This window comes from Cervus elaphus, chromosome 33 (assembly GCF_910594005.1).
Source record: "Cervus elaphus chromosome 33, mCerEla1.1, whole genome shotgun sequence".
NCBI lineage: Eukaryota > Metazoa > Chordata > Mammalia > Artiodactyla > Cervidae > Cervus > Cervus elaphus.
The window spans coordinates 77,158,990-77,175,777 of NC_057847.1; the positions used below are offsets into that span (position 1 = coordinate 77,158,990).

At 41.0% G+C, this 16,788-nt stretch overlaps 1 protein-coding gene across 2 annotated transcripts in view; it reads left to right on the top strand.

The window, feature by feature from the left end:
- Nucleotides 1-15,482, top strand: part of CNTNAP5 (contactin associated protein family member 5) — a 995,558-nt gene extending 980,076 nt beyond the window's left edge. For both annotated transcript variants that reach the window (XM_043894748.1, XM_043894749.1), the window contains 3 exons: nucleotides 3,017-3,235; nucleotides 5,263-5,334; nucleotides 8,343-15,482. In XM_043894748.1, coding sequence (XP_043750683.1) covers nucleotides 3,017-3,235; nucleotides 5,263-5,334; nucleotides 8,343-8,539 — 488 coding nt within the window. In that variant the 3' untranslated portion in view covers nucleotides 8,540-15,482. The remainder of the gene's footprint in view (nucleotides 1-3,016; nucleotides 3,236-5,262; nucleotides 5,335-8,342) is intronic.
- Nucleotides 15,483-16,788: the final 1,306 nt, after the last annotated feature.

Genomic DNA, 16,788 nt, shown 5'->3' on the forward strand with positions numbered 1-16,788 from the left:
ATGGAATTTAGAAATATGGTAATGATGACCCTATATGTGAGACAGCAAAAGAGACACAGATGTAAAGAACAGACTATTGGACTCTGTGAAAGAAGGCGAGGGTGGGATGATTTGAGAGATTAGCATTGAAACATGTATATTACCTTATGTGAACTAGATCGTCAGTCTAGGTTCGATGTATGAGACAGGGCGCTCAGGGCTGGTGCACTGGGACAACCCTGAGAGATGTGATGGGGAAGGAGGTGGGAGCGGGTTTCAGGATGGCGGACACATGTACACCTGTGGCTGATTCATGTCAGTGTGTGGCAAAGACCACTGCAATATTGTAAAGTAATTAGCTTCCAATTAAAATAAATAAATTAATTTAAAGAAAGAAAACAAAAGAAAAGACAGTGATGGGTTATCCTCTGGAGCCTCTAACAAAAAATGCAAATTGACAGGACCTTGATTTTAGCCCAGTGGGAACCTGTATCAGACTTCTGCAGAGCTGTAAGACAAAGCATGTGTTGTTTTATGCTAAGTTGTTTAAATTTATGTTGCTGCTAATTTGTTACAATCTCTCTGCTCTTCTCCAGTAGCATATTGGGCACTTACTGACCTGGAGAGTTCATCTTTCGGTATCATAGCTTTATGAATTGTCATACTATTCATGGGGTTCTCAAGGCAAGAGTGTTGAAGTGGTTTGCCATTCCCTTCTCCAGTGGACCACACTTGTCAGAACTCTCCACCATGACCCGTCCATCTTGGGTGGCCCTACATGACATGGATCATAGTTTCATTGAGTCAGACAAGGCTTGTGATCCTTGTGATCAAATGCTTCAAGATGGTGGAGTAGAAGGACACACAGTCATTTTCTCCTGTGAGTGCCAGGGAGTCTCCAGTGGCAACAGACTGGTTCCATATTGGGAAAGGAGTATGTCAAGGCTGTATATTGTCACCCTGTTCATTTACCTTCTATACAAGTACGACGAGAAATGCCAGGCTGGATGAAGCACAAACTGGAATCAACATTGTGGGGAGAAATATCTGTGAACTCAGATAGGCAGATGACACCATCCTTATGGCAGGAAGTGAAGAGGAACTAAAGAGCCTCTTGATGAAGGTGAAAGGGGAGAGTGAAAAAGCTGGCTTAAAGCTCAGCATTCAAAAAACAGATGGCAAATAGATAGGGAAACAATGGAAACAGTGACAGACTTTATTTTCTTAGGCTCCAAAATCACTGCAGATGGTGACTGCAGCCATGAAATGAAAAGATGCTTGCTCCTTGGAAGAAAAGCTATGACCATCCTAGTCAGCATATTAAAAAGCAGAGACATTACATTGCCGGCAAAGGCCTGTCTAGTCAGAGCTATGGTTTTTCCAGTAGTCATGTATGAATGTGAAAATTGGACCATAAAGAAGGCTGAGTGCTGAAGAATCGATACTTTTGAACTGTGGTGTTGGAGAAGACTCTTGAGAGTCGCTTGTATTGCAAGGAGATCAAACCAGTCCATCCTAAAGGAAATCAGTCCTGAATGTTCATTGGAGGGACTGGTGCTGAAGCTGAAGCTCCAGTACTTGACCACCTGATGCAAAGCGCTGACTCATTAGAGAAGACCCTGATGCTGGGAAGGATTGAAGGAAGAAGGAGAAGGGGACGACAGAGGATGAGATGGTTGGATGGCATCACTGACTCAGTGAACATAAGTTTGAGAAAGCTCTGGGAGATGGCGAAGGACAGGGAAGCCTGGTGCTGTAGTCCATGGGGTAGCAAAGATTTGGCCATGACTGAGTGACTGAGCAACATCAACAATAATCTGTTACAACAGCCACATTAAATTAATACACGTAATTTCTTTTATTCTCCTGTAAGATAAGAGGTATGATAAATTAGTGAGGTTTACATGGGCATTCCTCAGGAAGGAATAATAAGGTCAAAAGTAGAAATAGCACTATTAAGGGATATTAGTTTCTCATTTTCCTCTATATGTCCACTATATATCTTCCCTAAATGTGGCCAACAAAATGCTTGCTTGGTGTTCCCTGGAGGCACACTTTGACCACTTATGAATGGAAGTAAATTATAATTAATCTGATTGAGAGGAAAGTCCTTGTCTTCTTCCAGAAAATAAGCATATTATCATAATAAAATAACTATTTGAACCACCTAGTTCTATTGAAACTGTTATGCTTTAAAAGAGGGGGGAAAGTCCATCCTGCATTGTCGTTTCATGAAATTGCATCACAGAAATTTGTTCAAATTATCCTTATTAAAATAAAGAAATGGCATACTGAGTAATATTACCACAAATCTTGAAGAAAATGAGACATTTGATCTTGCCATGATTCATAAATGATTGCCTCATTATCTTTTATAAAAACTCAAAGATGCTTTGGGAGATTGAGTGCTGTCATAGAAAATCCATGCTCACCAGTTAGTAATAAGGAACAGAACTAAGCATGTAAAAATCTTGAATAGATGGTCAGCCTGTTAGTATATGAAAATGTGTTTGTGTATAGATATACAAGCTGCTGAAAACACGAGACATGAGGCACTTCTGAGAGGATCACTTTGAACTTCCTGTCTCTCTGCCTCATTTCCCTTTTTTTCTTACTATCATTTTGAGTGAAGTGTGTAATGAGCATTGTAGTATGCTTGAATTAATCACCAGCATCCATAAATAAATTGTGATGGAGATAATGATCTAAATTCTGTAATATAAAACATCTAGAGTGTAGAGGAGATTTATTAAGTGTTCGTTACAGTTCATAAAATACATGAATGAAAATTTAGAAGTTTAAGACATTATCTCAAAGCAAGATAGCCCAAGCAATTTTCTGTGATATGTGGTAGATGTATTGACACTTATATTTCGGGTAGACTTTCGAGAAAGTAGATGAAGAGAGAGAAAGGACAGTCTCCTTCATTCAAAGAATAAAAAGTCACTTTCTGTAATTTCAGACATTACTTAGCATGGAGATGGAGCAGTTTTTTGTTTTTATTTGTTTTTTTAACTAATTGTTTTTCACATTGCAGAGACTCTTGGATTGGATGCTGAAGTTGCTAAAGCCAACGCCCTGGGTTTTGTTGGCTGTCTGGCCTCAGTCCAGTACAACCATATTACGCCACTGAAGGCAGCCCTGCGCCATTCTACCGCTGCACCTGTAACCATCCAAGGGGTCTTGACAGAATCCAGCTGTGCCTCTTTGATGGATTCGGACGTGAATGCCGTGACCACGGTGCATTCCTCATCAGGTGTGCAAGAAAATACTCTGAAACTTCTCTCACCTGTGCTACTTTGATGTCTTCAAGAAGCTTCCGGTCTAAAGGCTAACGTGAACCAGTTCCTTACCTTGTATGATTACAGGCAGTTAAGGATTATAACTGGTCTCTTCGGTTGACATTTAATATGTTTAAATAACCCTGTTTCTAATATAGAGCTTCTCAGGTGGCTCAGTGGTAAATAATTTCCCTGCCAAGCAGAAGACCCAGGTTCGATCCCTGGGTCAGGAAGATCCCCTGGAGAAGGAAATGGCTACCCATTCCTGTATCCTTGCCTGGAAAATCCTGTGGACAGAGGAGCCTGGCAGGCTACAGTCCACGAGTCGCAAAAAGAGTTGGACAGGACTTAGCTACCAAACAACAACTTCTAACATAATGAGTAGTTAGAAATGCATACATATATGTATGTGAGTGAGTGAGTGAAAGTCACTTAGTCATGCCTGACTCTTTGCGACCCCATGGACTATAAAGTCCATGGAATTCTCCCGGCCAGAATACTGGAGTGGGTAGCCTTTCCCTTCTCCAGGGGATCTTCCCAACCCAGGGATTGAACCCAGGTCTCCCACCTTGCAGGCAGATTCTTTACCAGCTGAGCCACAAGGGAAGTCCAAGAATACTGGAGTGGGTAACCTTTTCCTTCTCCAGCAGATCTTCCCAACCCAGGAATTGAACCAGGGCCTCCTTCATTGCAGGTGGATTATTTACCAACTGAGCTATCAGGGAAGCCCATATATGTGTGTAGGTATATTTATTTTTTCACTACTGTTTAAAGTGGCTACTGAGCTGAGAATTGAAGAGTTTAGAGGACAGGAAGGTAAGCTGGTCTTTGAACTAATAAAATTCATGTGATTAAAATCAACCTTCCTTAATAATAAGAAAGCCCCATGGTACTATCATCCATACATCTTCTCTCACTTTACCACTCCCTGAAATACCTTTTCTAGCTTTCTTAGTCACCATCACCCTAGGTGTCTAGGAGTATTCTTAGGATTTAATTTAGTCAGGTATGCTCATCAATTGCCAAATAAGTTATGAATTATGAGCAAAGGAAGGGCAAAGAGTTTTTCTGCTGCCTGCTTATCACTGGTCTTGGTGTTTTCTTGGCAGATATCAGGTATGTCCTAGAAAAATACATAAATGTGACACTTGTCTAGCCTTGATTTGTGTTCTGAATCTTCCAATGCTACACTATGAAACTTTGGTATCTGTGAAAATGGGAAAAACAATAATCACGTTGGAGTCATTTCCAGAGAATTAAATGATACAGCAGTACTAATGATAGGTGCTGTACGTCCTGGAAATTTTGTGTGCACTCTTTGGGTACCTCTAGGACCATTAACCCCTTTTAATACCTTTGCAGGTTGTTGGTTTAAAATGTATGCAGTTCAGCGTCACCAGACTGATAAGTGTCAGAGCAAGGGTTAGAACCCAGGTCTAGGTGCCTTCACACTTAATGCTCTTTTTTTAAAAGAAATACTATATACGTTAATGTACATCTAGTAAAACCCTCTGGTGAGGGTTTCCTGGGTGTGTTAATGCACAATTACTTTTGCTCTTTCCTGCCAATGAACTCAGAAATCGCTTGTAATTAAAGAAACCTCTGAAGCAGAGGCAAGTGTGATTGAGGGAAGAAGGCGTTGTCATGTATAGAAACTGTCCAGCAAAGCAGAAGGGTAGGCTGAGAGGTAAGCACATCAAAAGTAGGCTGAGAGGTAAGCAGTAGACTAAAGCAGACATGAGTATAATATCCCCATCAATTTATTTAACCCCTTATACTACAGCTTATATAGAATCTAACAGAGTCATGCAAGTATGGGGTATAAAGCAGAGTACTTCAAATACTCTGTTTTGTTTTTTTTCTGTATGTGCTTGTTTGGGTTCCTTCCAAAATGCCAACTCCCAGCTCTCTGAGATCACCTGGTCTAACCCACAGGTGTATCATCTCAACTGCATATTATAGACCTCCTGCTAGGACTTTGAGTGTCTTTTACTCCTTTCAGATCTTTTTGGGAAGACAGATGAGCGGGAACCACTCACCAACGCAGTGCGAAGTGACTCAGCCGTCATTGGAGGTAAACCATGCTTTGTGGCTGAAAGCAGAACAGACATAAGTGATTCTGTGCTCTGGAGGAATTATCTGAATTCTTCCTCAGTTGTGGCCATCCAGCACCCAGAGCCCTGCATGATCTGCAAGAATGTGAGCCTTTTCATGAATAGTCATAATGCTTTGATGATCAAAGACACCCTCCCCCCAGGCCAGGTACTATCAGACACCATCCCCCCAGTCCAGGTACTAGCAGCTCCGTGGAGTCTTCCTTCCCCTCAACCACCAGGCAGCTGAGCACAGTCAACAGCTGGATAATTTACCTCCAGACAGGCAGCACGCATGCTGTTGATCTCATCCAGTTGTCATTTTTCCTAAAGCAGGAAGCAAACCAATAAAACTACATATGGGAAGAATCCACGTTGGCACAGACAGATGGCAAAGCCATCATCCTGTCGGTTTTCTCCATCGAGTGGATCAAATGAGCAGAGTGAAGCCCACAGGACTGTAGTTTCCAATCCAGCAGCACATATGGCTACAGAGGCAGATCTTGTCTGCTCTGCTGTGAACCCCGCCTTCCCTTCTCCCTGACGTCTCCCTTTTCTCTCTGCCTCTTGGTCTGTCCGCTTTGCATTCTTCCTCAGCTTGGCTGCTACCTCCAGGAGCTTGATTTGTCCATCTGGGCCTTACAACACAGAATGACTCCCAAACCTTGTTTAATGGAAGATGCCTGTGAGAGACTGAATTCATTTCCATCTGAGAACCAGGGTCCTCACAGCGCCCCTATCTCTGCCTTCTGGCAGGCTAGATGAGCCGTTCCACACCAGATGGAGTTTGCTCTTAAAAATCAGCAGTAACCATTTATTTAACATCTATGGAATGAGCCCCATTACCGGTCAGGACCAGTGCTAAGTATGGAAGTAGGATGATGAAAAACATGGATGCTACCCTGTAAGACCTCACAGCTTGGCCGGGGTCGGGTGGGATGGGGTGGATAAACAGGTAGCAACAGAACCAGTGAGTAGTGTTTTAAAGAAGGCAGGGCAACTGGCAAGGGGAGCCCAGAGGTGCATAATCACAGTAAGATTGTGAGGAAAACACACACGCATACACACAACACTTCCTTAAGGAAGTTCTTCAAATGTCTGGCCTGAATTTCTGCTTCAGGAATAAAGGCCGGGTTGATTTTTGTTTTGCGACAAGAAATATAGGAAACCATTCGATGCCTGTTTCTCTTCATATAATTTTTCATTTGACAAGTAGGAAAAGACTTCAGTGACTGCTGACTTTTTCCCACTAGTGTACAGGCTTCCTTGAGTCTAAGAACAGGGTATTCATCCCAACCCCTGAAGAAAATTCCTAGAGGTTCACACGGAAATATTCCATATCCTGAAGGAGTAGAAAAATATATTCCATGTCCTGAAGGAATAGAGATAGATTCTGTATTTCATCTCTTGAAGCTGCAACCCATTCCTGGGTACCTGGGTATCACTCACTCATTATACTCAGTTTATTTCTAGGTTTTTTTTTTTTTTTTTTTTGAAGGCAGATTCTTTTATTTTTTTAAGAGCACAAAATACATGATTCACATAACACATTTCATCGACTTTTAAAATATGTCAATGACAAGTTGAAGTCCAGCAATATTATTTACCAGTGGTAGAATAGTCTGCAGATTCTTTTTTTTTTAATTTATTTTTATTAGTTGGAGGCTAATTACTTTACAATATTGTAGCAGTTTTTGTCATACATTGACATGAATCAGCCATGGATTTACATGTGTTCCCCATCCCGATCCCCCGTCCCGCCTCCCTCCCCACCCCATCCCTCTGGGTCTTCCCAGTGCACCAGCCCCAAGCACTTGTCTCATGCATCCAACCTGGGCTGGTGATCTGTTTCACCCTTTATAGTATACTTGTTTCAACGCTATTCTCTCAGAACATCCCACCCTCGCCTTCTCCCACAGAGTCCCAACCTGGTTTTACTTCGCCTTGTTCTAAAATAGTTGGGTGAAATGCTATATTATGGTTTAGGAATATTTTAAAAAGTAAACCATCTTACTTTGTAAAATAAACATGTTGTCTCAAGAGTCATTCTACTTAAATAAGAAAATGGCAGAAGATATACTTTATTAGGAATGAGTTTATCTTTGACTATCATAAATATTTTTCAAAGATTTAAATGTTGAGAAACATTCTTTCTCCCATAGAGTCTTTCTCTCTTTCACAATTTGACAGTATCCACATTTTTACCGTCCTTTGCTGGTTTTGCTATTGACTACTCAAGAGACTTCCTGGCAAAGTAGGGACAAGACCTTAGGATGGGTGAGGATGACTTGCCAAGTAGGTCCAGTAGAATCACATACAATCAACCACAGTAGGGGAGAATCTGACACAATAGGGCAGACGTTTGCTGTTGCAGTTGACTCTGGAGGACAGAAGGGCACCATCTCCAGACAACTCTGCATCTTACCGAGTGTGCAGCAGGGTAAACTGTCCTGAATGTTTAGTAAGCATTTCATGATTAATAAGACATTTTTAGTAAAGCAAACATATATCGTAAACAAATTTATATCCATAGTGTATGTACTGGGAAGTGAGATACTTAAATATTCTTTTCTAGGATGCTGAAATAGTTCTAAGATACTTAGTTATTTGCAAGGTGACAAAGAAGTGTTCTAATTAAAAGTGATGCAGGCATATTCTTGAAGGCAAGTCTTGAAAGAATTTATCAAGAGATCATTTGCTAGTCTGATTCTATGTTTATCTGATGACATTCTTAGTCTGTTAAATATAAGCTACTCTGATATAAACTGGCTTGCTCCGTCACCAGTCTGAAAGAGGGGGTTTTTTGGTAATTGAAGCCTGGAAACATTACAGCCTGTGTTTATTTCTGGACATGGGGCAGGGTTTGTTGCTTGCTTTTGTTCTTGTTTGGTTCTTTGTTCTGAGTGCCCTTGTCGTCTTCTTTCAGTTCTTTCTCCTGATCAGATGACCTGTGATAATTGCCTTCTCTCTTGTCCCTCTTTCTCAACAGGAGTAATAGCAGTGGTGATATTCATCATCTTCTCGATCGTTGGCATCATGAGCCGCTTCCTTTACCAGCATAAGCAGTCACATCGCACCAACCAGATGAAGGAGAAGGAATATCCAGAAAATTTGGACAGTTCCTTTAGAAATGACATTGATTTGCAAAACACAGTGAGCGAGTGTAAGCGGGAATATTTCATCTGAAAAACTGCAGGGTCATCTCATGTTCTTTCTTTGCTCATTTTTGGTTCCTCCTTATCCACTTTCTCCTATCCTTTAATTTTGGTCATTCTCTTTCTCTGTTTCCCTTTTATTTTGGGGACATACCTGCATTCACCACAGCATCTATCCCCTCAAACCAGCCCAGAATACTAGGCAGCTATGGCCACTGCCTTCCTCTTTAACAAACTTATCACGGTGAAAATGATCACTCAAGAGACTGACTTGACTACTTTAGACAAGGAAGAGACACATGGGTGTGCACATGTCCATATTCGGTTCTATATTTCTGCTTTCTAAGATGCACCCTTCAGTTCTGCAGCAATTCGGTCTTGCGGGCTTACCTTGAACCTGAGATCTGTGACTTTGGCATGTAACCATCATCCTCGACACCCTCCCCCATTCCAAGGCCACTCTGACCAGAGAACTCAGGGTACCGGAAAGGAAGACGCTAGGGCCTGGTTTGTGTCAGTGGCACTTTAAAAGGAAAAAGAGAGGTTTGTCGTGTGTTAATTTTCCTTACGATAGGAAGCCCATTGCCCTAACTCATCATCATTGTTCACTCTCTTATCCCCTGAGTATTTTCAAAAATAGGACTCCTGATAGTCATACGTGATTACTGTGTTCCTTTCTTACTGCTCTCCCCTGCAGCTGACACTTCAGAACAGCACACAATAGCGTAAACCTAGGGGAAGCAGGGAAAATAGTCGCTTGAAACTAGGAGGTAAAAAGACAGCTGCTAGGAAGTAGATGTTCTATAACTTCAAAAATGCCTCTTCTAATTTTGTAAGAAATGTTAGCTATGTCATTCCTGAGATTATTATACAGATATATATTTATCAGTTGTTGCATCAAAAAGCAACTCAAAGTCTAAAATAGCATTTGGTTCCATGAAAGAGCTAAAACCATCTTAACTCAGCTTTAAAGAAAAATAAAAACAAGGCAAAAACAAAAAGCAAAACAAACAAACAACAAACAAAAACTGCATGAAAGCAAAGAAATGCCAAACAGAATTCTTTCCTTCCATCCTCTCACTAAAGGTCTGGTGAAAAGAGTCAACACAAGTTTCACATTTTAGAATAGACATGATAACCCACGTCTGCCACCGAGCCATTTTTTTCTAGGAGGTTTAGGATGAACTGACGTGTGAGGCATTCTGACTAGCTCCAGGAAGCCACCACTGCTTTTCATAGTTTTAGAGGAGCCATTGGGTTCTGCAGTGCATCATATTTTCAAGTCTGCTGCATCCTTTGTATATAAAGGTCCCCACATGCTTTTTTCTACAGGCATAAACTCCCAGATGAGGCAGTGACATGTTTCAGGGTATGCATCATTTTGGTACCAAAACAGCCAAGGAACATCATCATTCCTTCAAGAAGCTATCTTGGGCTCATCCCCCAGGTGGTGGTGAGAATCCTGGTGGTTTTTCTATAGGAGCATTCCTCACTCTTTGCCTCTGAGCCATCTTCAGGGAAAGGATGAGGGGAAAATGATACAAATGTTCTCGTATGCTGGAAAGGCAAACAGAATGAGCCACAGATGTGGAAAGTACTTGCTGATTCTCTTTACAAGGCAGACTCAATCTGAATCCCATCTTTTTCTCTTCGTGTCTGTCACCTCTGACTGTTTTAACACTTTCCTGCATGATGAGGCTCACAGTGAGGGACTCCTCAGCTTCACCCCATTTCAGGTCTATTTTAAGCTTTCAGTGTCAGAGAAAATGGGTAAAGGATTTCTTTTGCAATCATATTTCTCAAATAGAAGGTGTTCTAAAGACATACTCTCTTTTTAAAATTTTACGTGGATTCTTACTTAATCATTTCCATTATATCCTTTTGCTAGCAAATTTATTTTAAAGTAATTCTAACAAGGGCATCTTTTTTTTCCCCCTTCTAACTTTAATAAGATGAATGATCCATTCATAAGAGGAAAGATCTTAAAATATTGTTTCCTCCTGCCCTGTTCTTTCCTACTTCCAATGTTCACTTTTGAATTTTCTATTTCCATAAAAAGGCTTTATAAATCAGCCTTTTGCTTGGCAACATCATCTTTTGTCCCCTGAAATAAAAGTCACTATGCAGTGCAGTGGGTTTAGCCTGAAGCATCTCCAATAATGAAATGGAAGGAAAAAGAAGGTTGAGTAATAAAACTGGAACTGCTCATTATTCAAGTCTCTGAGAAGTAGGGACTGTATTTTGCTGACATAGTACAGATATAAGAAATGGAGGACTAACAGAGGCCGACTTGGAATATTCGTTTCTCTCATCTACTTACACTCGTGGGTAGTTCTGTAGGGTGAAAACTTTGGGAAACTCCATCGTTGCCACATCTCCACTACAGAATCTACCAGCAAACCTCCCCATATCTGTAGACTATCTATCCATACATACTATGTATCACAGACTTAATGACGAATGCCAAGACAGTGCAATCAGCACGTCACTCTTTTAAGCAGAGTCTCAGGGCTAAATAAAACTTATTTTTACAGGGTTGGAATATTTCATAACCCCAGAGAACACTAACTTTCACTAGATGTATATGAAAAGCAAGCATGCTGCTCCCTCCAAAGGAAAATACACTTTTCAGTGACAAAGAAGTGTAAACTCTGCCTATCTTTGCTCACTGGTACCAAAATCCATGGAGTTTTGTGCACCTGTTGATTTGTGTGTTTCAATCCTTGACCAACTATAATCTAAAGCAGAAGTCTTTGAAAGCATTCTGACGCCTCCTTAACCACAGTTAAGCTTTCCTGACTGCACATGTTGGCCAGCTGGATCGCCATAATCCTACACTTTAACTTTCTTTGGTAATTGCTGTTTACCAAAGTATTTTATAGAATGTGCTTTGTAGGAAAACCAAAAACACCTGTGAAATTTCACATTTTAAGGGGGCTATTTCATTGATATCATTCCCACCAAACAAATCTATTTATGTAAGCAGCAGTGTGTGTGCTTACTGTAAACATATATTTAATGCTGCCTCATTCCTTGTGTGTATAGGTTTGAATGCTATGGTTTATAGGAGAATTTGTCTAGAGAGTTAGACATTTGTCACTTCTCTAGATATATTTTTAAGAAAAGCTTCACTTATTCTCTACTCTGAACTGCAAATGTAATATTTATTTTAAGGATCCTAGGGCTGATTTTTTCAAAACAGTTTTTATGCCCTTGAGTAATAATAGAGATGGTACTAACCTGATTTCCATCTTTTGTTAGACTGTTGCCCACCACAGGGTTGCAGGAGCAGGATCAGAACAAAAGAGGGAAACTGGTCTGTACTTAATTCACTCATGGAGTAATTATTACCCAATACTCTAAGGGCTGTGCTAGATACTGAGCATATTAACATCCATTGCACCTTGTTCTTGCCCTTGGAAAGCCCAACGTCTGGCAGGGGAGGCATGTATTGTTGTCGTAGACTTGCTGGAGACTGAAAGAAGCAGATACTTTCTGGAAAATATTTATATATATTTCTTCTTGTTTATTACTTCTGCCTTCAACAAGCTGCTTTGTTTTTCTTTCTTAAAGCAAGTATCAATCTCTGCAGGTATATTTCTCTGGAGGGAGATGGATTGACTCTGTAGGGACAAGAATAAATGGTCTCCATCTCAAGAGTACTTCTGGGGAAGCTGTATTCTCTCCATTCTTGTTTTAACTCTGGGTAGGGGATTCTGAAAGCCCTCCTTCTAAGGGTCAGACCTCAGTGATCACACAGGAACCCTATCTGAGGTCGGAAACAACAATCTCCATTTTTCCCCTTTTCATTTCCCAGTTCTTTTATACAATTTATTCATGACCTATTGCATGCCCTTGTTCTTCCAGATGTTCCTTAAGGCATTTTTGTCATACTCTAGCTTCTCCTAAAACCCTATTGCATCCTGATGAACCATATTGACTCAATTTAGGAAGGTCTCGGAGAACTGGATGAAGTACTGCTTTGAGTAACCCATTGACTCAAAGGTGTCATCCATCTAAATGAGGTCTCATATCTGTGCGCTGGGGAGATTTTTCCAATTCTGAAAAAAATCACACGTTTCTCTGCAAGAAGCTCATTCAGTTACAGGAGCTACACTGGGAGACTCCAAGATCCTGAGAGAGACAAGAATCAGGCCCTCGAGTTCTTTCTATAAAAAGTCTTGACAGCTTGTCCACCAACAACCGGCATCTTTTGAATTCCTACATGGCTACAATCCATCAAAATCATATTGTAGCCTGAGTCTGCCAAAGGCAATCTGATACACAGTGTATAGCTCTGATACTCATTCTTCCTTAACCTGAAGGCTGAGACATACTTAATCCTCCTTTGTCCTAGAAGTCCCAAGTAGACCAAATCAATAAAGGGGCTTCCTTGTTACTGACAATGCAGAGATGGTTAAAGGAAGAAAGTGTCATCAAACTCAAAATTTTCAGAATACTTGGAAGACAATTGAGTGCTATTTCATGTCTCTCATGCAGTTTGAAAGTGTTTTCTTATTAAAAAAAAAAACACACACACACAAAGTGTGATTGAATTATTTCTATTCTGTTCTTGAGTGTTTCTCACCTTCCCTCCATTGCCTCACCCACACTCTTGTTAAGTCATCTAGTTTGCAGATTTTGCTTGTCCTTCGTTTTCATCTCTGCTTCACAAATTCCAAATATTTGAACCTCTTAAAGGGAAAAAAATCACAAACACACATCTACACAATCTCTTTGTCAAAATAGGGCTGTTATTCAGACTTCCTGTATGATAAGAAGAAACACATTTTCTTTTGAGTCGACAGTTATTTGAAACTTTCAGAGGAGGTTTTCATATTTAACTCTTTTTTCTGCTTTTGAGTAACTTTTGTCTTACTTTGCACTAAGGTACTCTGAGGGAGAACAGAAAAGCACATTATTTTTAGTGAACTACTGTACTTTGTAAGTGAGTTGTCTGTCTTTTGTAATGTTTATAGTCTACAAAGCGGTAGAACAGACATGAGCAAAGATGAAAGCAAACGTTGGTTTGAGTGTTTTGACCACACCTGGTGGGAACAGGATGAGGAGAAAGAGAGAACCCTTGGTGTCAACTTGGTGTCGACTGATGACTTTCCCATGGAAGGGTTGCTGCTTCCAGAGAGACTCACCGGCGGCAGCTCTTCCCACTTTCCTGGCTCTTAACTCGGGAATCTCTTTAGTGCATTTGGATCTTCACTTTACCCATTAGGGAAAGAGGCAATATCCTGGGGTTTGCACGAGGAATTCTTTACTTAATTTGGCACAATATTTCTGTCTCCTCCCAGGATATCAACCACGTTTTTTTCCCTTGATTTGTATTTCATCGGGATTTTTCTAGGATGCTTTAGAGCTATCATCACAATCATCCAATCTGCCCAGATTGAACACTTAGAGGAACTATGAGGAAGCACCTTAGGTCCACTCCCCTGAATCAGCATTCCCCATGGGTAGAAGCCCTGGGGTCCTGGAATAAGCCTAGGGATCGTCCTCTCCCCTTATTGGTCCAGCCTTGCATGGACATGCCAGAATGATGATGAGATGTGCTTCTCCCCATCCCTGGCAGTGAATACTTTCAGGGACCTATCACCCAACACTATCTGGGAACACTACTTTCTTCAAACATCCCCAGCTATACAGGGGAACTTTTGCAAAAACAGCAGGACAAATTAAGAGGGCTGTCTTAGGTCAGAACCAAAGGTGAAGCTAATTGTTTTAGTGATTAGATCCTAGTCTTGATTTTCCTCAACATCATATTCTTCCATGCCTCCAATGCCGGAAGTAGCCTCAGGGGACATGAAAACCAGATGAAACAGATTGTTGTATTGCCCTGCAGACTCTTTGGAAGGCCTCCCCATAGATAGAATTTTCAATAAACCTTAAGGAATAGTATTAATGAGCTTCTGCCTAGTCAGACATCCTAATTATAGCCAACACCATCCCCCAGCCTTCACGGGAATTATAGTCTCTTCTCTTTGAATGGCAGTGTCAACCTGTGTAACCTTGCCCTGCCTTAAATACCAATGCAAAAATACCAAACCTTGCGTACAACAGTGTACTTATATGGCAAGAGGGACTTTGTATTTAGTGAGGTCCAACATCAAGAGTGTTTCCTTCTGAATCGTAGTCGACAGGTCTCCTGACACGCTGTGCCGCTTTGGGCTGTCTCTCCCCTCAGTCTACTGGAGGAGGCTCAGAAGGTGCAGACGTGTCACTGGGAATTGGAATGCAGGCTGAGGGGGAGCCACAGATAAGTCTCCAGGATGTGCTAGGGAAGGAACAAGCAAACTTTTACTGCATAGGGCCAGATAGTCGGTACTTTAGCCTTTATAGGACAGCCAGTCTCCACTGCGGTTGCTCATCTTCCCTGTTGTAGTAGGAAGTGGGCCACACATGGGCAAAGAGTCATGGCTATGTTCCAGTGAAACTTTGCTTTCAAGAATAGGCAACATATCAGATTTGGTTCATGGGCTATAGTTTGCTGATCCTTGTTATGCAATATTACAATGTCCACTTCAGATGGAAAATCAATTTCATTCTGGCATAGAGTGGTCCTCCTTCTTGAAGAATGGGAAAGAGCAGGGAAATTATTTTTAACAAGGAAATGATAAAATACAAAATAACCTCTTCTCCAAAAATATATATGTCAGATACTTATTATGGCAAAAGCACAAAACAGGTCACCTCTCTTTGTAGATCTTCTGGAGTCTAGCTTTTCCTTTTGACCTTCTCATATTTGTTCCTGAAACAGAATCCCAAGTGATGTTGCCTCATTCCAAGTCAGTTTTGAAGACCATATAACATGTCTTAATACACTGTATGGGGAAAAAAAAAAAAAGTTAGCCTTAGATTTCTTTGTTTTCTATGGTTCCTGTTGTACAGAAGAAAGACTTACACTGTAAATAATGTATATTTAATAAAGAGAGAATTTTGTATGATTTTGTGTGGAAGACAAATGTGGCTCACTGTGTTTTCCTGGGTTAATGAAGAGTCAAACAATTAATCCCTTAGCACCCATTCTCATTCCTTAGATCATTAACTCCCAGACAACATGACCTGTGGGGTTGCTGTGGAAACATGACCCTCCCACTCCCTGGGTTCATTGATCTCACCATAAAAGTGCTGCTGTGGGCTCTCTGAGCACCCAGTGGTCTATCCTGGCTCAGATGTGTACAAAACCAAGCTCCCCGACTTCATCAGAAGTCACGTTCAAGGCTCAGGAGTCACTCTGGTTTCAGGGGTGCACGTGAAATCTGGGATGCATGCTTTCCTAAACCTTCCTCAGCACCCACTCACTCACAGAAGCCAGCCCCTGTTCCTCTCCTTGGCTATCCCTTTCTATCAGAGACAGTCTTAATTCCATATGTCTGAGATACTAAGTATGCATTGTCATGAAATGAAATTCACTTCATTAGGTGTTTATTGAGATTTCTATGTACGGAGTCAACAAACAGAAATTGAAGACTGACATGGTTTTTCAGCAGGACAGAACCATGACACCATCAGATTTAATTTTCTTTTTAAATTGATTTATTTTGTTGAAGTAGAGTTGATTTATAATGCTCTGTTCACTTCTGCTTTACAGCAAAGCAGTCCAGTTATGCATAATATACACATTCTTTTTTATATTCTTTTTCATGATGCTTTATCACAAGATATTGAATATAGCTCCATGTGCTCTACGATAGGACCCTATATGTTATCCCTTATCTATGGAATCCAAAATATGGCACAAATGAACTTGTCAGTGAAGCAGACTCACATGTAACTTTTAAAAACTCATCTAACTGCACAGTGGAGAGTGGACCTTGGAAACAAAGGAAAAGGCAGAGAATAGTTGGGATGCATTTCAGAAGCCTGCAGGAGGGTCTGGTGTCTGGGACCAGGGCTCTCATAGTGGAAGTTGTAAGAAAGCTGCATCTAGGAAGAACCATTAGGGCTTGCTGAGAGATTAAAGGGAACGCATGAGGGAAACAAAGAATCTAGAAAGGTGAGAATTTTGGGCTTAAGTGACTGAATGGGTGGGAACAAATAGTTATGTTTTAGAGGAGTGTGGGCTGTGAAGTAGAAAAGTGGATAACAAATCCAGCTTGGGATTGTGTGAAGTTTGAGATTCCAACTAGGTAATAGGTGTGGATTCAGAGCAGGTATCTGGGTACATACATCTGGAGTTTAGGAGTGAGGTCTGGTCCAGAGAGACACGTGGAAGATATATGTGTACATATATGTATGTACTGTTATTTAGTGGCTAAGTTGTGTCCG